General features: G+C 33.2%; 2 protein-coding genes across 7 annotated transcripts; one reads left to right on the top strand and one right to left on the bottom strand.

Annotated features, from left to right (window-relative positions):
* Nucleotides 1–22: 22 nt before the first annotated feature.
* LOC100800895 (protein LNK1) lies at nucleotides 23–9,058 on the bottom strand. 2 transcript variants are annotated; one of them, XM_006584923.3, is made up of 7 exons: nucleotides 8,905–9,058; nucleotides 7,132–7,485; nucleotides 6,671–7,019; nucleotides 4,993–5,682; nucleotides 4,245–4,393; nucleotides 2,563–2,698; nucleotides 23–2,471 (listed from the first exon to the last, which is right to left on the bottom strand). In XM_006584923.3, exons 2-7 carry the CDS (start codon nucleotides 7,347–7,349, stop codon nucleotides 2,379–2,381), a joined length of 1,635 nt encoding a protein of 544 aa, XP_006584986.1. In that variant the 5' UTR covers nucleotides 7,350–7,485; nucleotides 8,905–9,058; the 3' UTR covers nucleotides 23–2,378. The 2 variants fall into 2 exon arrangements, 1 of the variants encoding a protein (XP_006584986.1); XR_001389415.2 differs by lacking the exon at nucleotides 23–2,471 and adding an exon at nucleotides 2,896–2,980.
* Nucleotides 9,059–11,326: 2,268 nt separating this feature from the next.
* Nucleotides 11,327–14,869, top strand: LOC100800358 (adrenodoxin-like protein 2, mitochondrial). Of its 5 annotated transcripts, none has more exons than XM_006584919.4 (8): nucleotides 11,327–11,466; nucleotides 11,583–11,668; nucleotides 11,784–11,830; nucleotides 12,794–12,909; nucleotides 13,714–13,820; nucleotides 14,325–14,374; nucleotides 14,493–14,575; nucleotides 14,672–14,869. In XM_006584919.4, the coding sequence occupies exons 2-8, from the start codon at nucleotides 11,611–11,613 to the stop codon at nucleotides 14,784–14,786; spliced, it is 576 nt and encodes a 191-aa protein (XP_006584982.1). In that variant the 5' UTR covers nucleotides 11,327–11,466; nucleotides 11,583–11,610; the 3' UTR covers nucleotides 14,787–14,869. The 5 variants fall into 5 exon arrangements, with proteins under 5 accessions (XP_006584982.1, XP_025985325.1, XP_006584985.1 ...); XM_006584920.4 differs by having other exon boundaries at nucleotides 11,377–11,496; XM_014778738.3 differs by having other exon boundaries at nucleotides 11,460–11,502.
* The last annotated feature ends 201 nt before the right edge of the window (nucleotides 14,870–15,070 follow it).

The raw sequence follows: 15,070 nt of genomic DNA, 5'->3' as shown, positions 1-15,070 counted from the left end.
GTTAGATTTTTGTTCGATAAGAGAGAAATCTCTTTTGACTCTCTTGAATCTAAACATGACTACTAAATGTCACTATTGTTTTTATGTGTTGTAATCATACAAGAATTGTTCCTTCAGAAATGCAATTTTTAGGGCATGTTGCATAATTAAAAAAAAAAACTTAAAAAACATTTTTAAGATGAATTTTAAGAAATATTTCAAAATTCATTTCAATTTTTTAGTTATTTTAAATTAAAAAAAAAGAACAACTGTCCTATTCTTCGGCAAATATTCAAATTATGAAGTTTGTTTGGTGTGTGCATCCTTGCATGTGTGGACATAACACAAGACGAGATTACCATTTAAGTGTATGTTTGGTTTAATTTATTTTTAAAAATAATTATTTATTTTATGACGATATCTAAGGTGGATTACTTTTATAAGTGATCCAATGTGCACCACCAATAATAACTTAGATAAACCTATGGTGCAAAGTCGTCTTATATACCATCTGTACTGAACCTTTACCCTTCTTTCTCCTGGAGTCCTCCACGTCTCCGGCCACTCTTCCACCACCTCCGACGACTCCGTCGAGACGCACCCATCACCACCCACCAACAGCGCCCTCAGTACTAAAACTTTATCCTTCCTCCTTCTCCGCCCACTCTTCCACCGCCCCCAAACGCTACAGGCAGCGCTCCTTCCCCAAAATCAGATCCAAGATTGTTTTAGATGAAACAAAACAACAAATTAGATTCATAAAAGCAGTGATGGAAATCAGATGGAGAAGCCATACTCAAATTCAGAAAGCAACCCAATTCAAAATTAATAACAGAGAAGAACATTCAAGCCATCAAAATTAAGATGCAACCCAATTCAAAGTTAAAGAAATTGCACAACACAATCAACTGAAAGAAATTGTGGTTCGGAAAAAAAATAATGTACAAAGATTCCAATAAGAACCACTCCTTTACAATTCAACACACAAAATTTCTATTCCTTTCTCAATCACCGTAGGGAGTATTGTGCCATCATGTTTGCATTCAAAGAAAACATTGGTAGGGAAAAGTGGGTTTTTATGTTAGGGAAATTGGAGAGAGACTGTGGTTTGTGTATCTTTGAAGAAAGGGTCGGAATTTGCATGCAACCCGGCGTGGGGTTCAGTGGAGTTCTTCTCTGCTCCACATTCTTTTACCATCGGTGGGGGTGTGGAATTTGGGGATGAAGGCGGAGAGGGAAGTGGAGGAGGGTTGGTGGGAGACGGCGACGTTTGTGGGCGGTGGTGGGTGCGTCTCGACAGAGCCACCGGAGGCGGTGGAAGAGTGGTCGGAGAAGGAAGAAAAGTAAGAATGATGAAGTTTCGGTACAGAGGCTGTATAATAAGACTCTGCATCATAAATTAATCTAGAGTCATTATTAGTTGTGCATAGTGATCCACCTTAGACATCCTCTTATTCTATCAGTTTTCTGAGAGAATATTTAAAATATGAATTTTTCTTTCCAAATTTAATCTTTAACGAACAAGCTATTAAGAGGATTAAAAGTAGTTGACATAGACGAAAGCTGTGCAGGCAATTTATATATAGGTCAGTTGAAGTGAAATTGAGAACTTATCATTGGCCAAAATGCAGTGCCTAAATACGAGATTTGGATTGTTTATAAAAATCTACATACGAAATACAAAAAAATGGATGCTATTTTTGAATTTACTCCCCCTATCTTGGAATAACTGTTATTTCGTTTTATTTATAAATTATGTCATTTTATAATATAAAAAATATTTATTATTTTTTTTCAATTTTATCCTTCCCCCTTCTATTAGGGGCTGTATAGTAAAATTAAATTTCTTTTTTGGCAGATGAGTTATTAATTTATTTATTTATTGTAAATAGCAAATGAGTTATTAATTTATTTATTTTTTGTGAATAACAGATCAGTTATTAATAGTATATTATTTCAAGAAAAGGATAATTTGTTCGAAAGAATCAAAATAGAAAACCAACTAAGATGAATTTACGATAATTCATAATCAACTAAGATGATAAAGTCTCATTATAGTCTCTTTTTTTTAATCCGTGAAAATTGAAGATAATATTATAAAAATTACGATAATTCATAATCAACTAAGATGAATTTCTTTACTGATAAATAAAAGAAACCTACACTAGAAAATTATATCTTTCAGTTTCACGTGAAAAAAATCTCATACGCTCCCTTTATATTGATGATCAGCCCCATTTATGCACCAATATAATGGTATCGGATGCAAAAAAATGAATCACTAACAAAGGGATCTGAGCAAGTCTCCGAATAATTATACATCATATATGATATGATACAATGACTAACTTTAAAATAAGACGTAAGACATTGTTTCTCTTTTCAGAAGATGTTACCCTTTAAGACGACTTTTCTAATCCAGTAGAAGATTCTTCCTGAAAAACCTGTTTCTCAGTCACTTCTACTGCTGGATTGATCACCGATCCATGTAACTGTCAGTTAAACCAGAAAATGAGACTACCAACAAAAAACAATTTATCTACTTTGTTAGTTAAAGCATGTTAACAATTGATTAAAGAATACCATGGAACTGGATTTGAAAGGTAAAGGATCATTATGGGGCAACATTGATGGATCTGAAGGCCTGTGAAACAGTAAGTGTGCTATAGTTCGATCGATGGGATTCGTATCAGTTTCAATATTCATGAATCCCGTACACCTGAAGATGTTATAAAAAAGATTAATAGATAAAAATCGTATTTCTACAGATATTAATACTGGATAGGAGCTAAGAACAAAGAACAAAGAACGGAGGGAAAACATAAAATTGTGTTCTTCCTCTCCTTTCTATTAAGAAACTTCATTGTCCATCGTAACAATAAAAAAAAATTATATATTTTTTTAAATATAACTCACATCCTAAGACGAACTTCCAAGTTCAAGATAGGTTGCAGAATATTTCAAGTGAAAGGAAGAGCAGAAGTTTCAAATAAATGCAAACCTGGATGTTTTAAAAGGCTCCAATTAATTCACATTTAAATTTTAACCAGAGAAAAATAAAACAAAACTTGAAGGAACAATTTCTGAATATTATTACTTTATACATAAAGATGTGCAAAGCATCAAATTGTAAAGGCTAAGCATAAGTTAAGCAGATTAGTCACTTTCTAAAGTAAGACTAAAAATTTGGTAATTAAAAATAGGCATTAATTTAAAATACCTACAACACAACCAATATGAGATTGTTAAAACTTAAAACACTCCCCTTACTGGTGAGTGGCTATTTATCATTCCTAGCATGCCAGTGAGATTCCTAATAGCATATGATACCAAATATGGTCTGGTAGTGCCAGATATATCAACTTAACTACTTACTAACATCTAGTATTGAGCTCTGTCAATCTTGAGACTTTTTATATCATCTCCCATATTCCATTCTTCTACAATGCACTCATTTAAAACCCGGTACTTTTACGTCAATGCTACCTGTACTATTGTTGGGATTCAAATCAATGGTTGAAATGAAGTTCTAGTGATGTAAGGAAAGGTTTTTAAAAGAAACAAACTAGGAAATAAGATGCAAGGCTCTGTTCCTTTTTCTTAGTGCAATAGGTAAGACATTTGAGTCGAGACTACAAGAATATTTCAGCTGTGTGCCAAAATGTCTGTAATTGATATAAACTTGGGTTGAGAAATTCTTATGCTCAATGTAAGTTTCTGTTTGATATAATTTAGCTTATAAAAAAAATTACAAGAATATTTAAAGCATTAAATTCAGGAAAAAGAGAGCATGTGCCTTCAGCATTTACCATAGGTTCAAACACTTGAAGTTATTTGGCCAGAACAGTGTTTTCATATTATGATATACCAATTTGGGTGTATCTACCTAGGCCGTAGCCAATTAAGGTGGTTAAATTTTCCATGCCTTGAAAAGGGGGTGGGAGGGAAAGGGCAGCATGGATATACTGTAATAAAGGTTTTATCTAACAACATATGTTAACTCACAATACTGTCCTTTCACATAAAAATATTTTATTTTCCGTTTCATGAATATTTCACTTTTCACATGTCCATATATAAACCTGATGACTAAAAATTAAAAAGAATATATTATGTGTTTGAGTACATTAAAAGTGGCATATAAGCAAACAACAAGCCTACTCAAAATTACGTCGCACCAGCATTGCATTGTGTCTATGGGGGTTGCCTAGAAGTCAAGACCCAAGAGAAATATCAATTTGAACAAGAAATCAATGGAGTGATACCTGGTTGAGTCCTGTATCATTACTGCTTTGCAGGCTTCAACATCATCACCAATTTGACCACTTGCATTGGTATCATTATGTCTTTGCTCAGCACTTTTAGCCAAGCGGTATAGACTGTCCCTTATGCATAGTTTAGTTCTAATATCCAACTGCAACCAAGTGAACTTTACGTTATGGAAAGTATTTTTTAATCAATTGATAAATAGATTTCCAGCAATAAGGATACATAAGCATTAACTTTCTTAGCATCACAACATAGGTTTAGTTCATTAGAATGAGGGGTGTACTGAAGAATAAATAGTGCAAAGTAATAACTGTTGATTGGGAAATCATGAGAATAAATTTAACAATAGTTTGTTAAACATGTGCATGTAGTTTATCTCAAACACAGCCATTGATTTTCTAATCAAAGGTTATAACTCGATACTTTTCCCTTTAACGTGCATTCTAATTTTTGAAAAACCAAATCCCACTGCATGAAAATTTTCAGATAAAAAAGAGCCAGATCCCAGGATTTTGGTTGACACTGGCAGCTACCTTCCTATCATACGGTGTTTCAGTAGCACCAAATTTACAACATTTATACGGCCAAGCAAAATTGGAGATGTTATGTTAACACAGCCCCGGCAAGAAAATCCATCATGATGAATAAACCAAAATTAGCCAGTTGCTGGTAAGTTAATTTTGATTTCATAGTCCAAGAAAATAATACAGAATCAAACTTTAACATTGCAAAATATTAAAATACCTGATCCATGACCTGTTGCAGTTGGCGAAAGCTAGTTGCTTCAAGTGAGGCTTCGTCCAGTGCAGAGCTCATAGATGAGCTTTCCTGCACATTTGATGAGTCTATTTCTTGTGAAAATCTTATGCTAATTTCTCCGACTTCACTATGGCCTTCATTCTCATTTTCAAACTGATGGCCTACCTTCTGAGCTGAACCTGGACTTTTGAATGGCACGGGATTTTCCATATTTTCACTTTTAAACCTTGGACTTATTAGCTGTGCATCATGGCAAAAATATAAATTTTCTCTCTCATCTTTTGTTGTCAAGGAAACAGCATCCAAATTATGAGCATGAGAACTCTCCATGTTTGATGCAAATGACGATTCTTTAAAAGAAGGAGATGGATGTCCATCATGTTCAGACCTAGATCCAGACAAGGTTGCAAAGAGGGAAGTGTAATTAGAAGTATGACAATAGTCTGGGTCCATCAGGTCAGTTTGTATCTGTATATTTCCTAAAGAATTAGAATCCATGTCTGGTCTGTGTTTGTGGATGCTATCCTGTGAAGTGACCCCACTGGAAGAGGCTCCAAAAGATTGCTTCAGATTTACATATTGCTCCACTTGAGCATAAGGAAGATCAGAATCAGCATGTTCTAAGTAGCCAGTTTTTCTCTTTCCTGCGGATGTTTTTGACAGGTTTCCTTGCATCTGTCATATAAAGAGGCTGTTTGTGATATCCAGATTAAGAGACAAATTATTTGTTTAAGTTCACCTGAATTAAATAGACTGGCCAGTCAGATTTGTTCACTATTACTAAAAACCATATGTCAGATGAATGCAACAGATCACTCAAAGAATTAAGCAGCTGAAATTGAGTATTGCCTACTGGTCAAGGCCAGTTTTCCATTATTGAAAAACACAATTTACATCAAACAAAATAAGTAACTACTTGATTCCCTTTGTTGCACACTTATTATTGGTTACAACTCAAATTAGGATACAAATTCCTAGAACATGAATATAAACTAAAATGTTTAGGGATTTCAATTTCTATAGAATATCAATTCCTAAAATTGTGGACAAGCCTTGGTGCAACGGTAAAGTTGAGCCTTGGTGACCAATTGGTCATGGGTTCAAATCCGGAAATAGCCTCTTTGCATACGCAAGGGTAAGGCTGCACGCAATGACCCTCCTCCATACCTTTGCATAGCGAAGAGCCTTCTGGGTTCTAGCACTGACATACGTTAGTTTTATCAATTCCTAAAATTATGTTTTAGGAGTCAACGATGATAGAAATATATTTGAGTTTATACAGTATAAACCTTTTTTGAAGTGGTAATTCTATGAAGAAGCTATTTGAATATCCACTGAATTGAATTTGAGTACATAAATACTGACATTAAAGCATTGAATTGCCGAATGCAGTCAGGTCTAGTGCCTACATCATAGCATTTTCATAATATCAGACTTCAATTACTAAATTCAATGGCATTAATACTTTCACAAGGTTAGAGGCAAATATCAAACTTATTGCGTTATATGCCTTTGAGGGGTCAATTTTATGAGTTTATGTTTGTCTCCATGTGTGTATTTTGATAAAAGAATCCACAGAGAATTGTCACAACATAATTTCAAATTCAGAACCTCAACCCAATTTGAAAATCAAAATAGCAAAAAAAAATGAGGGGTAGCCAACCTTTAGTTTCGCCATCAAGTCATCTGCATTACCAGATTTCATGGCTGATTCATGGAATGTTGATAGTGAAGAAGGAATTCCATCATGATTGGCATTCATTGGAGACCTCAATTTTTTATCAATAGGAGATGCTTTAACGTTCCCGTCATTAATTGGCAGACCTTCCATGTTTTCATTTGTGTCTATATTATAATCAGATATACTTTTCAACGGACTTGCTTCAGCAGATGAAAACTTGAACGCAGACTTCAATGCATCATCAGATCCTTCAGTTCCTTGCGAAGACCGGAGCCAGCAGAACTCCTCTTCATTATTGAGGCTCCCCATTCCAAATGTCAAGTCACAGCTTCTGCAATTTTAAAAATAAGATTTAGATAGTTATGGTGATAATGATGAATTGATTAGCATATCATTCAAAGTGAATGGTGAAAATACTTCAGTCACATAGGAGAATTTCTTACAACATCATCCTATCAACATCTTCAAAGTTTCCGATATCGAGCCACCCATCATTATCAAGAAAGCTGAGTTCATTGTCGGTTTGAGATATGTGATTGATTGAATATTGAGACACACTGTCATCCTCCACCACACACTTGTCTCCTAAGATGGTATCATCAGCACAAAGCTCACTACTACTAGAATCTACTTTGCTGCTCTTCAAACAATGATCAGACATCCTTGTATTATCTGATGTTAGTTAGGTTTTTATGTTCTTTGCATGAGTCACTATCACATGGAGAAAACAGATCTTCAGGTTTATTAGCCTTCTTTGTTCTCTCTTTCTGGTTCAGATTTAGCAAGTCCTCCCTACCCTGAGACATAATGTAACATCAAGACAGATAATTAGAAGATTATATAAGATAACCTGGCATCAAAGGACATAATAATTAATCCTCACAAAACATATCATCAAACCTAATAAATAGTGTAACAAAAAAGGTGATAATCATTTCAGAGATTTCAATAACTTACATAGAGAGGTAAAACAAAGTGATGCAAGTAGAATGGAAGAAAAATATTTTTCCTTTAATGACAATATTGAGTAAATATATTGTTAATATTCCCTGGAAATGATTGTCATATCATACCAGACAACATAGGTTGCCTGGTATGATATGAAAATATGTTTTTCCTTTAATGACATCATTGTTCATCATCAGTATAATCTTGTCCAATTAGGAGAGTTCAGTTCAAACAGAAGGAATTTGTCAAATAGTTCAATTAAGTGCATGTTAGGAGATCCATTGGGAAGCCTGCGAACAGATGCTCACCAACGGATCTCCCCCCCTCCTTCTACGTACAGCCGTTGGATGGGCCTTGTAATGCATGCTGCCTCAAACCCAACGAGAAAACAAATGTAGTCTAAATCCTCTACCCCTTTTCAGTCGAAGAAACACTATAGCCTTAACTTTTGGTACTTTACAAAACAGGACCCAAACTGTTCCTATTTCAACACCCCTACAAACATAAAGATGCTTGTCATTCCTAATGATGCCAACTTAGCTTTGACCAATAACAAATGTGTTTAACAGAACAACAAATTAGCCGGGGAGATTTATATAACCATACCTATGCCCTATCATCATATGCTATAACCAAACATAGGTGACCATGTCATTTGCCTATAAATCACATTCCCTTTCTCATGAAAGAAGCCCCTCATAGCAATCATAACTATCCTCTTTTGTTTTGAACAACCAGAACCCTCAAAATCCCAGAAAGCTGAATTTCTACTCATTTATGATCTTATACCACAATATTTTCCAGTAAGATACACCACAATAAATTCCCAAAAATAAAACACAAACAAAAGAGGCAAACGCTAAAAGTTGAAGATCTAGAACGTAGAAGCTCATCCCAAGCTCAAGTTCACAATAGACAGCGAATTTAAATAGAAGAAATTTCTTTGGCAACAAATTATAGCACCAACTCTATTGCTATGCCACATCATTAATAAAATAAAATCACAAAAACTAAACTATGCAACCATTACTGGCCTGTTGCCAGAAGAAAAAAAATGGGAAAAAAAATCACAAAGCATATCATAAATCAAAAACAGACAAATAGCAACTCTATTCCAAACCTTAAATTACATAAATCAAAGAAATTAAAAAAAAAAAAGCTACGGAACTAGAAGAAAAGAAAAAACAGAAATTAGAACTATTTTAGCATCCACATCCAGCTAAGCCAGGGGTAATCAGAGAACCAAATTTTCGGAGTTTTCTGTTCACCTCTGCGGTTGGGATTTTTAGGACTTTCCAGAGGCTTCTTTTTCCGTCGAACTCAACTCTGCGGCACAAGTTTTCCTTTTTTTCTTTAATTAATATTTTATTTTATGTTATGTTATTTGGAATTGCAGCGAAAGGTATCGCGCAGAGATCGACACGTGGACATCAAACTCTGAGTTCGTGGATGGGAGGTAGGCACTGAGATCTGATCAGTTCCTGCGTTTCTATTCGTCCACGTACCCTTCTCCATTGGTAACAAAACTCCGTACTAGACTCCGCACGTGCCGTCTTCCTCATTCGTTCTTCACTCTGTTTTTTTCTCCATGTAGAATATTTTATTATTATACTATTTCTTTTATTTATCCACTCTGTTTATTCCTCGTGATGGAATGGAAATAGAATATTTTTTTTATTAGTTTAAATACATTTTTCTTTTCCCTGGTATTCTTCTCATTTTCGTCATTCAATTTTTTTTCGTTAAACCTTTTATTTTATTTTATGAGTGTATGCTGCATTAAGTTATTAATAAAATCGCCACTTGGATGTTGGAAGTTGAAAGATATTTCATTCCTTTTTCTCAACCTTTGAAACCGCCTAGTGTGATGATGTCTATCATTCAATATACTATATGATTGGGAGGAGTGAGGACAATATTGATCAAAATTCATTAAAAAATATTAATTTTGACAAATTTTACTTCTAAATCAATAAAGAGTAATTAAATGAGAAACAAAATCTATCACAATTAGAGATTCTAAAAAAATCAACTAGAAATAAAGAGAAATTTAAAAAGAGTGAGAAAAAATATTTCTAGTATTTCTCTTTATGATTTGATTTGAATTTATAGTGAAAAGAATTGGTTAATCATATCAATCTAAATAAAATTTATTAATTTGATTTAGATGGTTGGATTGGTCAAGTTAACTTAATTTGATTTGATGAATATTTTAAACTTTACAAATATTGAGTGATACCAAAAATGAGTGGAACATGACAAATTAATCCATTAAACCCATCAAAACAAGGTTGGATTAGATTATGTGTTTCGATGCTTTAGTTAATATAATAACCTAGCTCACATAGCTGGTGGATTCAACTAGTCAAAATGATAGATTAAATTGAGTTGTGTGTTGCTGGGTTGAGTTTTTTTTTTTTAATGTTTTGATGGATTGTTTGATTAAATATGATTTTGTTTGACATGATGTTTGGTGGATTACATTATGAATTTCATTTATTTTTCTCTACATTACATTTATTTAACTATTGATAATAACTTAAAGAAACATGTATGGGACAATTTAGCAGGATGAGATTCTTATGATTGTGATATTGAGTCAGTTGGTTTAAACTTTTAAAAAATAATTTTTTTATATGAACGTTTATTTAAGAAGCAAATAGAATTTATTTTTAAATAAGCAAAAAACTATTTTTTTTAAAAACAAACAGTTTACACAAACACACTTAAAAATAAAATTATTAAAATAATCATCTATTTCAAAAAAAAAATAAACATTTTCAATAAATTTTTGTGTTTAAATTATGTTTAAATTATTTATTTGACATATCATCTTAATTAAGAATCACCCATTTTTTTAATAACTTTTTGTGTTTAATTCTGGCATATTAAACCAACCCCACCCACAATCAATTAGGAATAAATTGTGACATTTTCAATCTAATATAAAAAATGAATCCAATTTAACCCAACACATTTGTATGCCAGTTTAAGACAAGTTAAATTAATCCATTTTGACATCTCTACAAAGATCTGAGGATCCAAATATGAAAAAATGATTTATAAAAGGAGCTTTCAAGCATATTCATGTCAAGAAAGATGGTTTTGAATGGGTTTTTTATACGAGATCAATTTTAGATTTTTGCATAGGATGTTACCATCTGTCTTGGTTAGGAAATATTCCTCAGTCTTCCATTTGCTCGATGGGGAAAATCTCATGGAAAAATAAAAAGGAAACAATTTTAGTACTTCTTCAACGAAAATAAATCGTTGCTTTAATGAAATCAATTATTTTTTATTTATTAACGTTCAACAATTTGTTTCCTTTTTCCAATTATTTTTTATTAGATTTAATTAAAGCAATAAAAGTGACATGATAAAACATAATTGATTGTCTGTGTATAAGATATTTTATATTGACTGTGTATGGACATTTTTTCTTTCTCTAACTAAAATGAATAAGTTGTTTGTTGTGCATAATTTCATGGTTGGGCTTTTGGACTTCAAGTGATTGGACTTTTGAAGCGTTCAAGAAGTGGGTGTTGCTATTGGCTACTCCCTGAAATATACAAAGAAATCAAATTTTTGTGATACATTAGACAACCAAATGATAATTTCGTTGTATTGAGGGAGTGTAAAAAATGGTTAACGATTTTATATATTTTATTCAATGAAATCAGGATTCGGATAAAAAAAAAAGGTCAATATCTTAATAAGGGCAAAAAGTAATTGAAATGGGGCAAATAGCAACACCCTGTGAAGTTGTTCCCCCTGATTTTACAACTCATGCTTTGTGGCTCTTCAGGCTTTCTCATTCTTCTTATTAAGTGGTGCCTTGTTTTGTCTGGTTTCTCTTGCCTGTTAGAGTTAATTTTTCAAATTACATATTTTTTTTTGTCTTTTTTTAATATATCAATTTATTTATTTTTTTCCTCTGCAATTTTAGGGTTTCTTAAACCCTGCCTAAAATCACAATGCTAAATTCCAAACTAGCTAGAGTCGGAGCTTCGATCGCTAAACACCTCTACACAAGTACTTCTTCTTCTACTTATTAATATTCTCCCATAGTTCATAGCATGAATTGTATTGAACATATTCTACTAATTTTATTCTTCTTTTTTGTATTTGACATCCTTGCGTGGAGTAGTTGGATATATTCGAAGCGCAAGATATCATTACAAGCAACGTACGGTGGTTAGTCATTAAATGAAATTATAATTTGAGTATTCAATTTCTGTCAAGTTTGACAATCTGGACCAGCTACATTTGTTTTTAATCGTTGTATTAAACTATTAATTAATTGCGGTTTCCAAATTGTATTATTGCTTTTTACGATCTCAAATAGATAGAAACAAATAAGTTTATTTGCTTGATGGATGTTAGCATGGGAGACAGACACTAGTCTGAGATTTTTAGCTTTGTTCGAAAGAGAATCTGGATGTAATCTGTAGTTTAGTTTTTTTTTTATTATTATTATTGTCTTGTGAAAAGGTGAGTGTTCGTGTTTTTGAAGTGTGATGCGACCTGTTCTTTGATGAAATAAGTACTATTAAATACGGGGGAGTATGATAATGGCATTAACCTTTCCCATCAGTATAAGGGACTCTCTCCACTCTTTAGCTAAAATAGCCAACAAGTTTGTGGTTAGCAGAGGATTGGAAAAAATGGACCCCAACCTGTGCAGTGTTTTTCTCTATTTCTGATTCTGACTGTTCTGAAGATGTAGATAAATTTAACATTGTTTTACAGTTTTGTCTACAAGCTTATTGGTTGGTTTCTATATTGATCTTAATAGGTAGGTAATTCTAGAAGGGATTTGGTTGTCTCTGGATTCTTGGACAGACCAAAATTAGCATTTAGTAAACCCAAACCCAGAAATCTGGAAGTCTTTCTATCAAAATTAGTTACTAGATTGGAGTGAGGAGAGATTATATTACCGAGGGTTTTTTTTATAATAATTGGCATTCTAAGTATTTGTCAAATTCGCAACTATGTGGACAAATGCTTGTGCAATCCAAATTTAGAAATTCTGTGCCCATTTATTTGGTTTAGGATTACTGGAGAAATTGTTTTATTAAAGTTTTACTTTCTTGCAGCATTGGTTTATGCTTATCTCTGTTTTTATGAGTAATTATTTTGTGCTTTCTTTTAAAATAGTTTCAACAGCATTCATTTACTAAGTTATACAAGGGAGCCATGATAGAAAAGCATAATTTCCTTTCAACAATGACTACTAACAACACTACTGAGGAAGGGAGTGAACAAGAACAAATGTAAGTTCTTTTAATTTGAGATGACAGATTTTTTGGACTATGCGATCCTTTTATAAATATGTCACATAGCATATAGATCATTTCTCCATTGTTTGGTGAAGATTATAGGCTCTTAAAAAATAACCATTTATTATAAAACACCCATGCAAAATTTGGTAATTTTGACAGGCAACACTTTGCAGACTAGATGTTAACTGCTGATTTCTTGTTTCTAGCTAAGCATGATTTGGTCATTGAACCTAGATAAGTGGTTGTTGAGAGTACAATCTATAAGTTCAGTTGCTATGTAGCTAATTTATCATACAGCATATGCAATATTTTGATCCCCCCAAAACGGAAGACTTAAGAGCTGACATTATGTACTTGAGCTTGTTGGAAATTTACTTCTATATATTTTTCTTCTAATGATTAAATTTTTTAAGGTAGTTGAGAACTTCAAAATGTAGAGAATGTTAATGTTAATGTCAGGTGAATATTGAGTTTAGCACTCCTCTAAGATTTCATGTTGTCTACCATGGGTGTATGATATGATATCTGAACAGGAGTTAGGTTGCTGCTTGACATTGATACTTTAACAAAAATGGCAAGAATAGCAAAATCTTTAAGCCTCAGTTGTTGCGGTAGGTCATATTTCCTTGAATAATCGACCTGCTTATTAAATGCTAACCTACATATCAGTGATCAGTTCCCCTTGAGACAGAATGCACAACTACTATTGTACCTTGCTTATATCATGTGAGTTTATTAAAAAAAAAATGCACAGTTGTCATTCTGCTCCTTACTTTTTGAGGCAACATTATGCAGGATATCTGTAACTTTTATTGACAAGGATGGTGAGGAGAAGCATATCAAAGTCCCTGTTGGAATGTCTATGTTAGAAGCAGCTCATGAAAACGACATTGAACTAGAAGGCAAGAGCTTTGATTTTAGAATTCTATTACTTCGCCTCAAGATTTTGGTATTCTGAATACTGCTCTGTTTTTTTTCTTTTAAATGTTTGACATAGCACGTTTGTTATATTTGATCCCCATCTAGCCACCCCACCTATTGGGATAATCTTTTTAGTTTTTTGCTGTTACTTTTGCTAGAATCACTTTTCATTGTGGTAGTTTGTTTTGGGTGTTGCCTTTGCTTAGGAAAAAGCTCCCCGAAAATGAGACTGTTTTTAATGGGTTTAGACTCACTACACTTTTAAATCAAATGAAGGCTGAATACACTTTTACTTGCCTACTCTAGAGACAAGTTCACTTGAGAAGAACATTGTCTTCTTTCTTCTTTGCTTATGAAGTTATGCTGGATATGCTGACCCATCTCGTGTGCCACATAATATTTCAATTTGCTCATAGCATATTCATTATTGATTTAGCTTACTTGTCCTTTTGCCTAAGCTGATTTCTTACTTGATGTTATTGCAGGAGCATGTGAAGGCTCGATTGCGTGTTCAACTTGCCATGTTATAGTCACGGTACATCACGAGTGATCTGATCTATGTAGTGAAATGTTGCTTGAAATTAACTTTATTTAATTTTTTTGAAATACCATTTTCCATTTACAAGAGGGTTGAATTACTGAATTTTGTGCAGGACTTGGAACAATACAATAAATTGGAAGATCCAACTGATGAGGAAAATGACATGTTGGATCTAGCTTTTGGGCTTACTGAAACGTGAGTTTCCTGTCCATGAACTTAGGATTTGAAATTTTGGTTTTCCGTTTTTGTCCCCCTCAAATTCGACCTTGACTAATTTTGGGAACTATGCAGATCACGTCTGGGTTGCCAAGTGATTGCAAAACCTGAACTTGATGGAATTCGTTTAGCTATTCCTGCTGCCACTCGGAACTTCGCTGTTGATGGTTATGTGCCGAAACCACATTGAGTCATTTTTTTGGGTTCAATGCAAAGAGTGCCGCTTTCAGTTTTGTATCCTTACCGATTTAGATAAATTAGCATTTATTGATATCATAGGCATTATTTTTGTATTTTCCGTGTTCACGGAGCACCTCTATATATATATATATATATATATATATATATATATATATATATATATATATATCAATTTATAAAGAGATCATGTTGTAATTTTGGACGGGCTACACTTTTGCATGTCAATAAATTACTTGTACTGTGTTATTTTTTCTTAACCAATAATAAGGGTAT

The sequence above is a fragment of the Glycine max genome, chromosome 8, assembly GCF_000004515.6.
Source record: "Glycine max cultivar Williams 82 chromosome 8, Glycine_max_v4.0, whole genome shotgun sequence".
NCBI classification, from domain to species: domain Eukaryota; kingdom Viridiplantae; phylum Streptophyta; class Magnoliopsida; order Fabales; family Fabaceae; genus Glycine; species Glycine max.
This window is presented reverse-complemented; position numbering and strand designations above follow the sequence as displayed.

Bases quoted from the DNA above. Each gene is read 5' to 3' on its own strand.
- LOC100800895 (XM_006584923.3), bottom strand. From the start codon at position 7,349: ATGTCTGATCATTGTTTGAAGAGCAGCAAAGTAGATTCTAGTAGTAGT. The intron at 4,394-4,992 runs GTATTTTAATAT...ACTTGGTTGCAG, and splicing joins TGCAACAGGTCATGGATCAG to TTGGATATTAGAACTAAACT. The intron at 2,699-4,244 runs GTATCACTCCAT...TAACATCTTCAG, and splicing joins ATGATACAGGACTCAACCAG to GTGTACGGGATTCATGAATA.
- LOC100800358 (XM_006584919.4), top strand. From the start codon at position 11,611: ATGCTAAATTCCAAACTAGCTAGAGTCGGAGCTTCGATCGCTAAACAC. The intron at 11,669-11,783 runs GTACTTCTTCTT...TGCGTGGAGTAG, and splicing joins CGCTAAACACCTCTACACAA to TTGGATATATTCGAAGCGCA. The intron at 14,375-14,492 runs GTACATCACGAG...AATTTTGTGCAG, and splicing joins CTTGCCATGTTATAGTCACG to GACTTGGAACAATACAATAA.